The sequence below is a fragment of the Rhinatrema bivittatum genome, chromosome 3, assembly GCF_901001135.1.
Source record: "Rhinatrema bivittatum chromosome 3, aRhiBiv1.1, whole genome shotgun sequence".
In the NCBI taxonomy this organism is placed as follows: domain Eukaryota; kingdom Metazoa; phylum Chordata; class Amphibia; order Gymnophiona; family Rhinatrematidae; genus Rhinatrema; species Rhinatrema bivittatum.
Genome location: NC_042617.1, coordinates 1,429,472 through 1,444,632, shown reverse-complemented (window position 1 = coordinate 1,444,632; position 15,161 = coordinate 1,429,472). Strand labels below are relative to the sequence as shown.

General features: G+C 47.6%; 1 protein-coding gene across 4 annotated transcripts in view; it reads right to left on the bottom strand.

Annotated features, from left to right (window-relative positions):
- KLHDC3 (kelch domain containing 3) overlaps positions 1-15,161 on the bottom strand; it is a 243,539-nt gene that overhangs the window by 111,215 nt on the left and 117,163 nt on the right. For 3 of the 4 annotated variants that reach the window (XR_003855303.1, XM_029592783.1, XM_029592784.1), the window contains exon 7: positions 5,016-5,102. The exons of the other annotated variant lie outside the window; for it this stretch is intronic. Coding sequence is in view for 2 of the 3 variants with exons in the window: in XM_029592783.1 (XP_029448643.1) it covers positions 5,016-5,102 (87 nt within the window). In the remaining variant the exon portion in view is untranslated. The remainder of the gene's footprint in view (positions 1-5,015; positions 5,103-15,161) is intronic. 4 annotated transcript variants of the gene reach the window in all.

The following is a 15,161-nucleotide window of genomic DNA, read 5'->3' as shown; positions in this document are numbered from 1 at the left end:
ATGTTGCATGCGCGCAGAGATGTGTAGGAATTTGCTGAATGTCTGCGCAGTTGTTGGACAGGAAGTTCGTTGCAACTGTAGCGTCCAGAATTGTTCTATATGGGATTTATGGCAGTTAAACAGCAATCCCAGGTAGTAGATTTATAGTGAGTCGTGGAAAAGATAGAGCTCCTTGCTTGGATTGACTGTTAGGCAGTTGTCCATGCAAGGAAAAGCGTGAAAAGAAAATTGGTTCTTACCTGCTAATATTTGTTCCTGTAGTACCATCTTTCTCCAGTTGTCCTGGACTGATCCAGGTACGTACAGGGAATGATGTTTTACTCCATAGAGAAACAGCAGTCACTACTAGTGATTTGATGAAATACCCAAGTTGCAGAAGTTTGAGCAACCAGCAGAACTTGGGATTGAAATATTGTTGACTCACTATGAAGCACATACAAAAACTAGAGGAGAGAGGGAACCCACTTACTGCGGTAAGGAAAGCATGGTGACGAGACACCATTTTACCTGTCCCTTCTGAAAAATGTTGACATTTCTGAGGTCCAAGATGGGTTGAGAGCATCTGCTTTCTGTTGAAAGAAAGAATAGCGAGATTAAAACTCCCCCCCCCAACCCCCCGCGCTTTGTAGCGTCCGGGGGACTGTACCCTGAACCTTGGTACTAAGTGGGGTAGCCACTCTGATATCCGGCAAGTTGAGAGACCAGGAGGTGTCCAACTGGCGGGGCTGATGTAATCTGGATATCAGCTAATCTCCCATGGGAGCGTGAGCGGTAAAAGTCTTACCCTCATCTCTGTCTGCTCTGCAAGAAACCATTGAGAGCTGTTGCCAGGTCTCGAGATGGACTTGCAGTTGAGGCAGTGTTTGCTGGATTTTGTGTAAGCAGATCAGCTAATGCATCTGGGACTTCGGGCCTTAATTAGGAACCAGAAGTCAGAGTATTATCGAGTACGGAGTCCCATTGCTGACAACGGGAGGATGTCTTGATGCAATCCCAGGTTATTGGTAGAGAGGTTATCTTGGTATTGTGTTAAACATAGCTTGCAGTAGCGATATGTGACACTAATACGGTTCTTGGAAGATAGAATGACCTAGAACCTTTCGAAACCATGTGGCTCGATTTAATGACCAGGTCTCGATTGGATTGTTGCTGAAGCAGAATTAGAGTACTTACCGTCCTTCGTGGTGGATCACAGAAGGACGAGTCGGTGAAGATCGCTGGCTCCATGGATTTCAGGAGGCATTGAGGACAGCCTGAAGGACTTAAACATTCGACACAACTCTGTAATCTGGTATGGTAGCGCAGGTACAGAGGAGACAGGCTAGGCGTGTCTGGCGCCTCCACATTATTTTGTGGTGGCTCAGAACCCTGCACTGGTGTCGGTGGGGGAACACCTCGGCAGCAGAGGAGCACATGATTCATGAACCTGGGCCTGCTTTGCAACTGGCTCAATGTACCCCGACGCCAGTGCGGAATCCCTCGGAGCTCGGCCCGGTCATTCTCCAGCACCAAGTAGGGTAGCACCAATGTTCTGGATTGTGTCTGTGGCGGACGGTCACCGAGCCGGCGATGATGATTGCCACGGTGCTCGGCCCGGTCTTTCCCCAGCGCTAAGGTGGATACCCTCGCTGTCTTGGATGGCAAGTGGTGACGGACTGTCAGCATGCCTGTACTACTCCTGCACTATGTAGTGCCGTAGGACGATATGGAGCTTTAGTTAAGAACCTGAAGTATGGAGCACTGTGTTTAGTCGAGGGCATTGCGTTTAGGTGCTATGTCAGTATTGACCGTATCGATGGTGGCATTAAAAGCGGCCTCGAGGGTATCATCGAAAACATCGATGGAAACGTCGATGGCCCGGACAGAGCAATGATAACAGTGACGGAGGCACAGACAGCATCAGCGTAGGTTATCGATGGAATCGATGTGGCATCGAAGAATCGAGGACACATCGATGGCATCGGCAAAAATCGATATCGGCGTAGACTGAATCGATGGCAGCATCAATAGAAACGACGTGGGCGAAGGCATCGGTGGAATGGACACAGCCGCCGATAGAATGGACGGCCCCAACCCAGGCATCGATGGCCCCGACCTGGGCGCCCAAGACCCCGACCCAGGCGTCCAAGGCATCGATGGCACCAAAGTGAGCACCGATGGCATCAATGGAATCGATGTGGGCATCGATGGAATTCAAGGAGAAATTAGTGCCATGGATGTGAACATCAATGGCACAGAAAAAAAACGATGCGGGGGATCGATAGCATCAATGGACTGAAGGGGGGGGCATCAATAGAGGCAGGATGGCATGGATGGTATCATTTTTTATGGAGGTACTGACGTTATTGATGGGGGCATCGACTACACAAAGGTTCCGAGGGAATCGATGGAGGCATGGATGTGATAGCGGCCCTGGCGGCAACAGTAACCGTGGATGTCGCTATCCCACTAGCCCTAAACCCGGTGGAGGGTCGCAGGCGAACACTCCCAGGCTTTGTGGAGCTAACTAAGGATGAAAACATAGGGAGAGGGAAGGCCGCAATTTGGTTGGTAGGCCAGGGAAACTGTTAGTGAGGTGACAGGAACCGACCGAAAAACAGGGATTAGTACTCACCAAGCGTCGATTAAATGTACGCGAAGGGAGACCTGTGTAGGGAAAAATTATTTGTGAAGTAAAACTTCAAGTGTTTCCATGAGGAAAAGTTGTGAGAAATTTCTCAGCATCGCTTCAAGGTTCTGTGTAACGGCAGCGCGGAAAAAAAGAGACTGAAGGTAGACCCCTGTGGACACAAGGATCATGGCATGCTGGGCAAGCTCAGTGACTCAGTGTGCCAGTCAAAGCTTTTTAGAAACTTTGACAAAGTTTTCCGTGATAGGGCTCAGTCAGTGACGTCACCCATGTGTGAGGATTATCATCCTGTTTGTCCTGGGATAATAGCTGTTATGGATAAGTGGTGTTTGGGTGGATCCTTGGGTACTGTGGCAGATGACCATGCCCACGGGGGGGGGGGGGGGGGGGGAAGGGAGCCCCATGAGGAGCCACAGTACTGGGCTAGACTCAGAATGCACAAACACAAAGTTAGTTCTTTATTATTCAACTTAAAGAGTCCACCAAAGGTGGAAGTAGTGAGGCAGTCTGGTAGTAGCAGTCTCAGGGACCTCGGCAGAGGGAGCCCTTCTCACCCCGTTGGTATTGGGAGGTTCCGATGCAGGTTTCCCAGCAAGGTAGTACTGTGGATGAGAGAGTTAGAGTACTCACTAGAAGGTTGCTGTAGGTATGCGATTCCACCAAGTTGTAGAAGTGCAGGCACAGAGGCAGGGAGAGCAGGCCCTCGAGGAGCGAGTACCTGTTCCCTGTAAGGCCCTTGAAATAAAGCAGAGGGCCCCTGAGGAGCGGGTACCCAGGTTAGCAGTTACCCCAAAGGGCAGAGAGCTTCCAGTGGCAGCATGGAAGCGGCAGAGTAGCGTAGATAGGAACGGATTTGAGTCCCTGCTAACTCAACGAGCTAGCAAATTAGAATAGATTATATACCCGGATGGCGTGACATCAGCATGGGGGGATGCCCCCGAGGTTCGCTCCAAGGTTGGAGTAAAGACGTGGGTGGCGCATGTGCGCGCACCCTAGTAGGTACCTGGGAGGAGCATGACAGGAGGCTGCACCATAACCGTTCCGGGGACGCCGGAGAGGTTGGCTTGTAGACACGGCGGTAGCCATCTTTCCTAGGTAACCGGGAGGAGCCGTGAACAAGGTGAGGCAAACGGGGCAAAGCAGTCTAGCACAGACGGACGCAATAGCCGCCACTGCTATTAATTGCATCAGTAGCATGGGGTCTTCTTAGTGTTTGGGTAATTGCTAGGTTCTTGTGGCCTGGTTTGGCCTCTGTTGGTAACAGGATGCTGGGCTTGATGGACCCTTGATTTGACCCAGCATGGCAATTTCTTTTGTTCTTATGGCAGGCTGGATGAGGCAGGTCAGGCACTGGGTGGAATGGAGGACTGGATACTGGAGTAGGTTGGCAGCAGGTTACCAGGCAAGGACTAGGGCTGGACACAAGCACAGGCTGGGAAAAGGCAAGGTTTGGAATGAATGCAAGGAACTGGACTAGGTAGGGCACAACAAAGACCAGACAAGGGCAGGACCAAACAAGATAGATAAGGAGAGCCCAGAACAAGAAACACTGAGGCCTGAAGGCAGCAAGGCAGAAGGCTCGTAAGCTGCTAGGCTTAAGAGGCCACTAGGTAAAGGTAGGAGACCCAGAAGCTACAAGGCAAGGAAAGGCCTGAGCAGGCCGCAAGATAAGGTACAAGGTAAGAGTGACCAGGTCAGAGAGCTAAGGGTGATTCCATGAAGAGACACTGAGGTACTGACAAGGCAGGGTTAAATAGGACTGGAGCTTGGGTGTAGTAGGACCAGAGAGGAGGTTCTTGGCAAGGCTAAAGGCGAGGCTCACTGAGGACCTCTGGTGAAGAGAAGACTGCACAGCAGGCTGAACCTTGGCAAGGAGAGACTTTATAACAGGTGAAACCGTGACATTGGGCAGATTAGATGGCCCTATTGATACTTGAATGCCATCATATTCAATGGTCTTATCCTCTACCCTGCTGCACAACATGCTAAGATAACACTTTTTCCAGACCTCCTTCAGCTGCAGAAGATCCTGGATAAATAGAGATCAAGGGAATTGTTTAGGAAGGAGGTTCCCTCTTCCTCTCCTGCTTCTGAAGAGGCCAGGGGTAGCCTCTTCATGTGACCAAAGCAGAAGGTCCTTGAGCCCATGTATTTTCCTAGTCTGAAAAATCACAAATGCATTGTATTCTTGTACATCAAAAGTAATCCCAAGGGCTCACATTCCATTACTAGGAGGCTGCTTTGAATTTGCAGCTGCAACTCACTGTATACTGAGATGTAATCTAGTCGTTAGAGAGGGCCTGACATCCACTATTAAAGAACGAGAACTGTGAAACAAAGCTGAATTCTCATGTCAAGTAAAATTAATAAAAATATAAACAAATACCTGGATTGAATTTCCAGAGATCATGGAAATGTCTGTTCAGGCGTGCATTATATCCTCCAAACACATACAGCTCTCCACGGAGGGCAACTGCGAGAGAGAGAGAAACACACACTGTGTGGGTGTACTAAAACACAAGGACACAGAGCCGAGATCCTGCAGACCTCCCACTACTCAAGAAACAAACAAGGCCGGTGTCCTGCGGGCCCCAACAGGATCTGCTACCCAAAGCACTACATGCCACACCCTGAGCCAGCACAACAGTGGCTGGCATGATAAGCTGTGTTTTGTTTTTGTTATTTTACCAATGCTAGTTTACACTCCAGAAAGCAGTGCAGTAAAAGGTTTGATGCAGATAATAGCAAAGAAGACAGTTGCAATAATGTAATACAAATACTTTTCTTATGACCATTAGGCTGAAGGTTTGGGATTCTCTCTCTCCGTCTGTCCCTCTGCCAGCTCCCTCAACTGCCTCTTAAGAACATAAGAAATTGCCACACTGAGTCAGATCAAAGGTCCATCAAGCCCAGTATCCTGTTTCCAACAGTGACCAAACCAGGTCACAAGTATCTGGCAGGATCCCAAGAGGTAGAGAGACTCCATGATGCTTATCCCAAGAATAAGCAGTGGATTTCTGCAACGGTACCTTAACAATGGTTAATAGATTTTTTTCTTCAGGAACTTGTCTAAACCTTTTTTAAACGAAGCTACACGAAAATCTTTCACCGCTTCCTCTGGCAACGAAGCCCAGAGCTTATGTGTTGAGTAAAAAAATATTTTCTCTTATTAGTTTTAAATGTATTACCTATTAACTTCACTGTGTCCCCTGGTCTTTGTACTTTTTGAAAGAGTAAACAACTCATTAACTTTTACTCGTTCCATTCTAAATTTTACCCGTTTCATTTGCAGATCTGGAGGAGAAGCGAGCTACAAACCAGAGTTCAAATCCCACTGTCGCTCCTTGTGACCTTCAGCAAGTCACTTTACCCTCTGTTCCCTCAGGTACAAAATTAGATTGAAAGCCTTCTGGGGATAGGAAAATACCTACAGTACCTGAATGTAATCCACTTTGATGTGTTGAGAAGTGGAATATAAAAATCTAAAAACACACACCCCATGCATGTTTTGAGAGATGCATTGAATTTCCCAAAATATATTGGGTCTCTCTTGCAATTCTAGCTCCCTCACCCCAGAGACTGCTGATCTGGTGATTACTCCTCCTGTTTCACAGCTGTTTTACAGTCATAGGATGTGTGAGAATGCTGAGTGCAATAAGACACCTTCTGGATATTTCCTAAACTAGTGTAATCCGAGCAGCATGCCATGGCAAACAAGCACCGACTGCAGAGTCCCCAACGACACTGCAAGCCCTGCAGACACTGTCATGGCTTAGCCTGAGCTGCACGTGCCTCTGCAGGGAAAGCCCTCACTCCCAAATGCAGCCCTGCTTCACTGCACTGTCGATCCCTGGCTGGAACTGCCACGGTCTCTCTCCTAGAACCCCGGCACCAGCACATCTCTAACAGGTCTGTGCCCAAGCGCTAATCTCTTTGGCTCCTGTTTTTTTTTCTGTAAATTCAGAACCCCCAGGAAGCAGAGAAAATAAACTTGGATACTTCCCTGTAGGTGTCTTCACTGGGACCACCCCAGGAAAGAGTGTGAGGGATGCGCAGGGAGAAGGGAGCCAGACCACTATCGATCTCCTCTCAGTCACAGGGCAGCCACAAACTAGGGTTACCAACCCCTGCTCGCCCTACTCTAACCAGGGAGATGGCCCATTCTCAGAACCTGACAACCCCAGGGAGCAATTTGTCGGTCTTAAATTTTATTTTTTCCAATCCCAAACTCCAGACTGCAGGTTTTGCACCTCTGCCATCTGCTGGAGACAGAATACTGAGGGGATGCACGTCACACTCTGGCTTAAATAGCTCAGTTCTGCAAAGTTTTTCTTCTCTGTCTCCATCTGCTGGTAGGGGAGGAAAATCCTATGCATTTGGACTGATCTGGGGAACGATAAGGAACCAACTTTCCAAAAGCATTCATAACCTTTAAATACCTGAGTTGATTCCTCTTCATATCAAGCAGATAGAATTTGTTTGATTGCTCCATCCTGTTTTCCTTCCTAAAGGCCAGCAGGATTACAGCCCATTTCAGGTGAAACTACAATACCATCTTCGGTAAGGACAGCACTATTCACCAGCATCCAAAAAATTCAATAACATTTCTCTACATAAGAGGCCCAGTAATTCTGATATACACCTAGCGAAAAGTTTGCCACAAAACTCCCACTTATCATAAGTGTAGGATCATAAGTGACGGATCTTTAATTAAATACTTTCTAATAGGTTCAAATGGAGCAACACACAAGGCTCAAAGTATCAAATTAGTCCCCATGACAGAATGGACCTTCTTATGGGAGGGCAAAGATTTACATCCTTCAGGAAATATTAGACATTTGGATGAGCAGATAAAAATGTCCCTGCACTTGCCTCCTAGAATAACCAATCACTGACACTTGAACCACATAAAATGAACAGATAAGATTGGAAGTGAGGTAAACCTCAATTGATTCTCAGAACAGTGTGTTCGTGAGAAGGCGATGGGGCTAGATGGGAAAGATCCAAAGATACTAAGGGAACTTAGAAATGTATTTATTAAATCTAATTTCTATACCATTTATCCAAAAATCTAAATGGTTTACATTTCTCATGCACATAAATGCTTTACACATAAAGCAGAGTTGCTTACCTGTAACAGGTGTTCTCACAGGACAGCAGGATGTTAGTCCTCACATATATATGGGTGACATCATCAGGATGGAGTCCAATCACAGAACACTTTTGTCAAAGTTTCTAGAACTTTGACTGGCACCTACTGGGCATGCCCAACATGGCACTAACCCTGCAGCCAGCAGGGGTCCCCCTTCAGTCTTATTTGAAAGCTACAGGTAGTGCTGAAAAATAAAATAAGAAAACGTAATGAACCCAACACTGTGGGGTGACGGGCAGGTTTCGTGAGGACTAACATCCTGCTGTCCTGTGAGAACACCTGTTACAGGTAAGCAACTCTGCTTTCTCATAGGACAAGCAGGACGGTAGTCCTCACATAAGGGTGAGTACTGAGCTGAGGATGCCCGAGCAATGCACCAAATGCACCCAAAAGACGTGCAACAGGCACAACAACAGGGGTGGAATTTGGTAAGGAGGGCATCCTGAAACCCTGTATGGGTTGGAGGATGGATGTTGGGTAGTTAAACTGAAAACAAGTTGCGTAGAACAGACTGGCCAAGGATGGAATCTTGTCTGCCAGCCTTATCTAAGTAATAATGTGCTGCGAAGGTATGGAGAGAACTCCAGGTAGCGGCCTTACAAATATCAGCAAGCTGCACCGAACGGAGGTGCACTACCGAAGTCGCCATGGCCCTGATAGAGTGTGCTTTCACACGGTTTTGCAGTGGAATGCCTGCTTGCTGGTAGCAAAAAGAAATACAGTCCGCTAACCAGGAGGAGAGAGTCTTTCTCACACGATTTCCCAATTTAATGGTGTCGAAAGAAACAAACAATTGAGTGAATTTCCTGTGGGCCAACGTGCGGTCTAGATAGAAGGCTAGGGGACATTTGCAGTCCAAGGAATGCAGAGCCTGTTCTCCTGGGTTTGAATGGGGCCTGAGAAAAAAGGTAGGTAGGATGATGGATTGATTAATATGAAATTCCGATACTACCTTTGGTAAAAACTTAGGATGAGTGCAGAGCACTACCCTGTCATGCAGAATTTTAGTGTAAGGCGGGTAGGTAACTAAAGCCTGCAACTCACTAACTCTGCGAGCGGAGGTGATAGCGAGAAGAAAAACTACTTTCCAGGTGAGATAGCGGAGATCACAAGAGTGGAGAGGCTCAAACGGAGAATTTATGAGTTGCCCCAAACCACATTAAGGTTCCAAGCAGGGCTGGAGGGCGCAGTAGAGGTTTTAAGTGGAGCAAGCCTCTCATGAAGCGTGATACTAAGGGTTGTGTTGAAATAGCAACATCCCCCACGCCCTTATGAAATGCAGCTACCGCGCTGACATGCACCCTGATGGAGGAAGTTTTTAGGCCTGACTGACAGGTGCCAGAGATAGTCCAGAAACTTCGCCGTGGAACAAGTGAAGGGGTCTATGGACATGGAAGTGCACCAGACCGTAAACCTCTTCCATTTAGAACGATAAGACCTTCTCGTGGAAGGCTTTCGTGAAGCTACCAGGACTCGGGACACAGACTCTGAAAGGTTAAGAGGTTGGAGTAATAAACTTTCAACATCCAGGCAGTCAGAGATAGGGCCTGGAGGTTGGGGTGGCGCAGGTATCCATCGTTCTGAGTTATCAGAAGCAGATCCTTCCCCAGAGGAATGTGCCAGCGTACTGATAGGTCCTGGAGGATTGGGAACTACACTTGGCATGGCCAGTGAGGGGCTATCAGAATCATTACACCCTTGTCCCTCCATAACTTCATGAGATTCTTCGATATGAGTGGAAGTGGAGGGTACGCATAGAGGAGACAGGTGGCCCACGAGAGGGTGAAAGCGTCCCTCCGATGCGAGTGGTGGCTGTGAGTTAGAGAGCAGAAGTTTTCTACTTTGCGGTTGTGGACTGATGCAAAGAGGTCTATGGGAGTGTAACCCCAACGTTGAAATATTGTGTCCACTACCATGGGGTTGAGAGACCATTTGTGCGAATGAAATGTGCAACTCAACTTGTCCGCCAACACATTTGTTCACGCCCAGCAAGTAGGTGGCTGTGAGACACATCGAGTGGGAAAGAGCCCACGCCCATATCTGTGCAGCTTCCTGACACAGGAGGTAGGAGCCCGTTCCCCCTTGCTTGGTGATGGACTACATTGCCACCTGATTATCTGTTTGAATCAGGATGGCCTTGTTCAAAAAGCAATCCTGAAAAACCTTGAGGGCATATCTGATCGCCCGAAGCTCCAGGAAATTTATCTGATGTTTGGCTTCCTCTGGAGACCAGGTTCCCCAAGTCTGTAGGTCACCGACATGAGCATCCCACCCTAGATTGGAGGCATCTGTTGTCAAGGTAATTTGAGGTTCTGGAGCCTGAAATGGAAGGCCTTGAAGTAGATTGGAGTGTTGTATCCACCAGGCGAGCAACAGGCGGAGCTGTGTGGTAACGTGAACAATGCTGGACATTGGTTGACAAGCTTGAACCCACTGGGATTTGAGAGTTCACTGCATTACTCTCATGGTTAGGCGGGCCATCGGAGTGACATGCACCGCAGACCCCATGTGACCCAGCAGTATGCGGAAGTGATGAGCAGTCGAGGGTACTTGAGTGTGTAGATGATGCGCCAGAGAGGCCAGGGTGAAAGCCTGATCCTGAGGGAGGAAGGCTTTCGCCTGTATAGTGTTTAGGTCGGCCCCTATAAAGGAAAGGATTTGGGATGGAACTATCTTGGACTTGGGATAGTTGATTAGAAACCCTAGGGAAATCAGATTATGGAGAGTGAGACGCAAGGACGCCAATGCGGCTTGTTGAGTTGGAGCCCTTATCAACCAATCATCGAGATAAGGGTAGACATGGACACCCTGAGTCCTGAGGAAGGCTGCGACCTCCACGAGGCACTTGGTTAAGACTCGTGGAGCGGACGCTAGGCCGAATGGTAGTACACGGTACTGGAAGTGAAGAGGGCCGACCAGGAATCGCAGGAATTTGCGATGAGATGGAATGACTGAGATGTGTGTATATGCGTCTTAGAGATCCAGAGAGCACAGCCAATCTCCTCTTTGTAGAAGAGGAAGTAGAGAGCCCAAGGTTACCATCTTGAACTTTTCCCTTTGTAGATACTTGTTTAGGGCGCGAAGGTCCAGGATTGGACGAACGCCACCTGACTTTTTTGGGATGAGAAAATACCAGGAATAGAACCCCTGCCCCTGTTGAGAGAGGGGCACTGGTTCTATTGCCCAGGACTGGAGAAGGGTTGAAACCTTCTGTTCTAGAAGGGGAGAGTGGTCAGACGATCCCCACGTCAGCAGAGGTGGGGAGTCCGCCGATACAGTTAGGAAGTTGAGGTGGTAACCCTGAGTGACTACCCGCAAGCACCCACTGGTTGGTGGTGACCTTGTGCCAATTGTTGGTGAAGTGGCACAATCGACCGCTGACCAGTACAGATGGAAGAGGAGGTTGGTATATGCTCTCCAGGGAGGAGTCAAAACCCTGATGCTGGTCCTGACTGAGAAGCTGGCTGGGTCTTCTGAGGATGGGATTTCCTGGACTGACCTTTTTGATAAGGCTTGGAAGGACGACATCGGGAAGCTGGAGGATTATACCTTCTTGGTTTGTAGGCTGGCCGCTTAGAGTCTCGCCTGTATGGATATTGTCCGAGGACAATCGGGGCACCGACAAAAACCCAACGCCATGGCTTCGACAAAAATTTAGCCGCGGTGCGGTCGATGTCTGGTAGGCCCCTAAGGAAAAACTCGACGGGAATCTACCACAAACTAGGCTAAAGCCTTACCTTTCGACCATGGAGTACAGATATCGATAGGGGAACCCCTATGGGGTAGAAGTTTTTGAAAATTTAAGAAGTTCCGTGAGGAAAATTCCTGTCAGGAATCTCTAGAGCTCCTTAACCCGCGTGGCTACTGCGGCACGGAAAAAAAAAAGAGACTGAAGGGGGACCCCCTGCTGGATGCAGGGTTAGTGCCATGCTGGGCATGCCCAGACTGTGCCAGTCAAAGTTCTAGAAACTTTGACAAAAGTGTTCTGTGATTGGGCTCCATCCTGTGATGTCACCCATCTGTGAGGACTACCATTCTGCTTGTCCTGTGAGAAAACAAAATACAAAAAATAAAACATGATTAAAATTACAATATAAAAATACAAATCCTGTAATACACAAAAACAAAGAAGTCGACATTGATAATCTCAAATATTTGCTCATCTCGAAGTCTTTCATAATTATATCCCGTCTACCTAGCATCACACTACCACTTAAAAGCATCCCTAAAAAGCCAGGTCTTTAATGCCTCCTTGAATGCCTTGTGATCCCCTAAAACAGTGGACCCCAAACCTGTCCTGGAGGGCCACCAGCCAGTCGGGTTTTTGGGATATCCACAATGAATATGCATGAGAGAAAATTTGCATGTTATGGAGGCAGTGCATGCAAATTTTCTCTCAGGCATATTCATGGAGGATATCCCAAAAACCCGACTGGCTGGTGGCCCTCCAGGACAGGTTTGGGGACCACTGCCCTAAAAGGTGAAGCTCAACAGGGATAGAGTTCCATATTATTGGACCCGCCACAGAAATGGACCTCTCACGTACTTCTTTTAGGTGTACCTGGCAACTCTGCTGACTGACCTTTTCAATTTTTCCTTAGAGTCTGGAGTATTTTATTTTTTTATTTTATTTATTGGTTTTTGAATACCGTCACTCGGGTTCCATTGTAACGGTTCACAACAATAAATAAATAAAGGTCATGCCTACCTGCTGATACTCCTCGACCTATCTGCCGCCTTTGATACTGTTAACCACGCACTCCTCATAAAGCAACTAGCGAACATCGGAATAACAGGCGCCGCACTGGCCTGGTTCAAATCATTCTTGGGAAACAGAAGATATAAAGTCAAAATACATAACAAAGAATCTCAGTTTTATCCTTCCACGCTAGGAGTTCCTCAGGGCTCCTCCCTTTCTCCCACGCTCTTTAACATTTACCTCCTCCCTTTATGTCAACTATTAACTAATCTGAACCTCAAATATTATCTATACGCAGATGACGTTCAGATTATCATCCCTATCAAAGAATCCCTTACAAGAACCATAAAAGTCTGGGAAGATTGCCTCCTAAAAATTGACAACCTCCTATCCAGTCTAAATCTAATCTTGAATACTTCTAAAACCGAACTTCTCATAATTTCGCCTGAAAACAGTAACCTCGCCTCAAATCCACCAACCGGCTTTCAAACATCACAAGTGAGAGACTTAGGAGCCATCATTGATAATCGGCTAAATCTAAAATCTTTTGTTAATCAAACTACTAAAGACTGCTTTCATAAACTGCATGTCTTAAAAAGAATTAAACCACTTTTCCACTCCCACGACTACAGGACAGTCTTGCAATCAATAATCTTTTCTAAATTAGATTATTGCAATTCCATTCTTTTGGGTCTACCGGCTTCTCACACTAAACCCCTTCAGATGGTTCAGAACACTGCGGCAAGAATATTGACAAACACAAGAAGAAGAGAACACATAACTCCGATTCTCAAAGACTTGCATTGGCTGCCAGTTCATTACAGAATCTTATATAAGTCTATTACCACCATTTACAAAGCTTTTCATCAACTCTCTCCGCTTAACCTCCAAATCCCATTTAAAAAACATACCTCCGCCAGACCAATCCGAGAGTCCTACAGAGATTCACTCCAGGTTCCCCCTGCTAAAACCTTTCACCACACGACTCTTAGAGACAGGGCATTCTCTACAGCAGGACCTACATTGTGGAATTCCATCCCACCAGAACTGAGACAGGAACCCTGCCTTCCAACTTTTAGAAAAAGACTAAAGACCTGGTTATTTATGAAAGCCTTTCCAGACAACAATCAAACCCAAAATCAATATAATTAACTCAGAACACCCTTCAGGATAATCAACAGTTTTGACAATCCCATCAATGGTACAATCCCTTTTATGTATATAACAATTTTTATTGGATTTTTCAATAATAACATACAACTACACGGAGACGGGTGATTACTTATCCCTCTCCGCTAGAATCAGTTCCAACAACAGTTTATACCCACCCTCCCCACCCACCTCCCTCCCCCACCCAATCCCCCCCCCCCCTTCTCCCTGCCAGAAGAACAAGCACCAGACGGAACAGACAATTACAGGAAGTCCTTGTACACCAGAGCAGCAGGCCTGTCGACTAGGAGGAATCCGGCGCACCTCAATCATTCAGGACCAAACTCCGGGCACGATGTGGAAGCCGTTGAAGGTAAGCATTCCAAACACTGAGGAAGAGGCGCCGTCGGCGTGGGGAACCCCGTGCCGCCATGCTTTCCATGGTCATCATAGCGTGGAAACAGTTCCGCCATGCTCCAAAGGAGGGTGCGTCGGATGATCGCCAGTTCTGCAATATAATCTTCTTCCCTATTAAGCTCGCTTTTTGAAGCAACAGGCGAGAACCAGGATCTCGAACCCGAAGGGGGGAAATGCAGCCAAACAAAAACCACAGGGGAGAAAAGGGCAGTCCCACATCAAGCAGTTCCACCAAATAGTCCACAATCCGACGCCAAAATCTGAGTATCGGGGGACAAATCCAAAAAATGTGGGACATGGAGCCCTCTGCACCAGAACAGCGAGGACACAAAGGGGTAGACGCAATAGTCAGCTGAAAAGCACGTTGAGGAGATATATAAGCCCGACTCAAAAACCGAAACTGCATTTCCCGGTAATACATGTTAGGGGAGATCCTGGTTAGTCGCCGAAAACATATACGTAAAATAAAACTGGAAAGACGAAACACCCGATCTCCATTCCAACGAGCCTCCAGGGTAGCACAGACATCCACCTCAGCACATCGCCGCAGAGCCCTATAATAGCTAGAAAGGGATGGGGCACTGGGCTTCTCAAAATGAAAGATATTGTCTAGCGCTGTGTATGTAGCCATCGCCTGAGCCTCTACTGGCAATGTCCGGGCGTAATGTCGCACCTGTAAATATGGAAAGATATGCGAGTGCCCCAATAAATAAAGAGCTTGAACATCTGCAAACTTCATAAACACCCCCTCCCGGGACCAGAGATGCCCCAAGCGGATGATTCCCTTAGCGTCCCACTCGCGGAACATAATAGATTGAGAGCCAGGGGTAAACTCCGTGTTACCGCGGAGAGGTAGGAAATAAGCACAGAGCGCAGGAATTTGTAAAAGGTGCGTCAGACGGCTCCATGTACGGCGCAGAGGCCGCGTGAGAGCCGAAGTAGTGATAATCGAGGGGAGATGACAGGACTTAGCTTGCAGGACATATGAAGGGGCCAACGGATGTAACAAGGCCCTGTCCACCATCAGCGGGGCATAATCTGAGGTATCAATTAGCCAGTTGCGGAGTATCCTCAAATTGCAGGCCATGTTATATTGAGCTAGATTAGGGACCCCC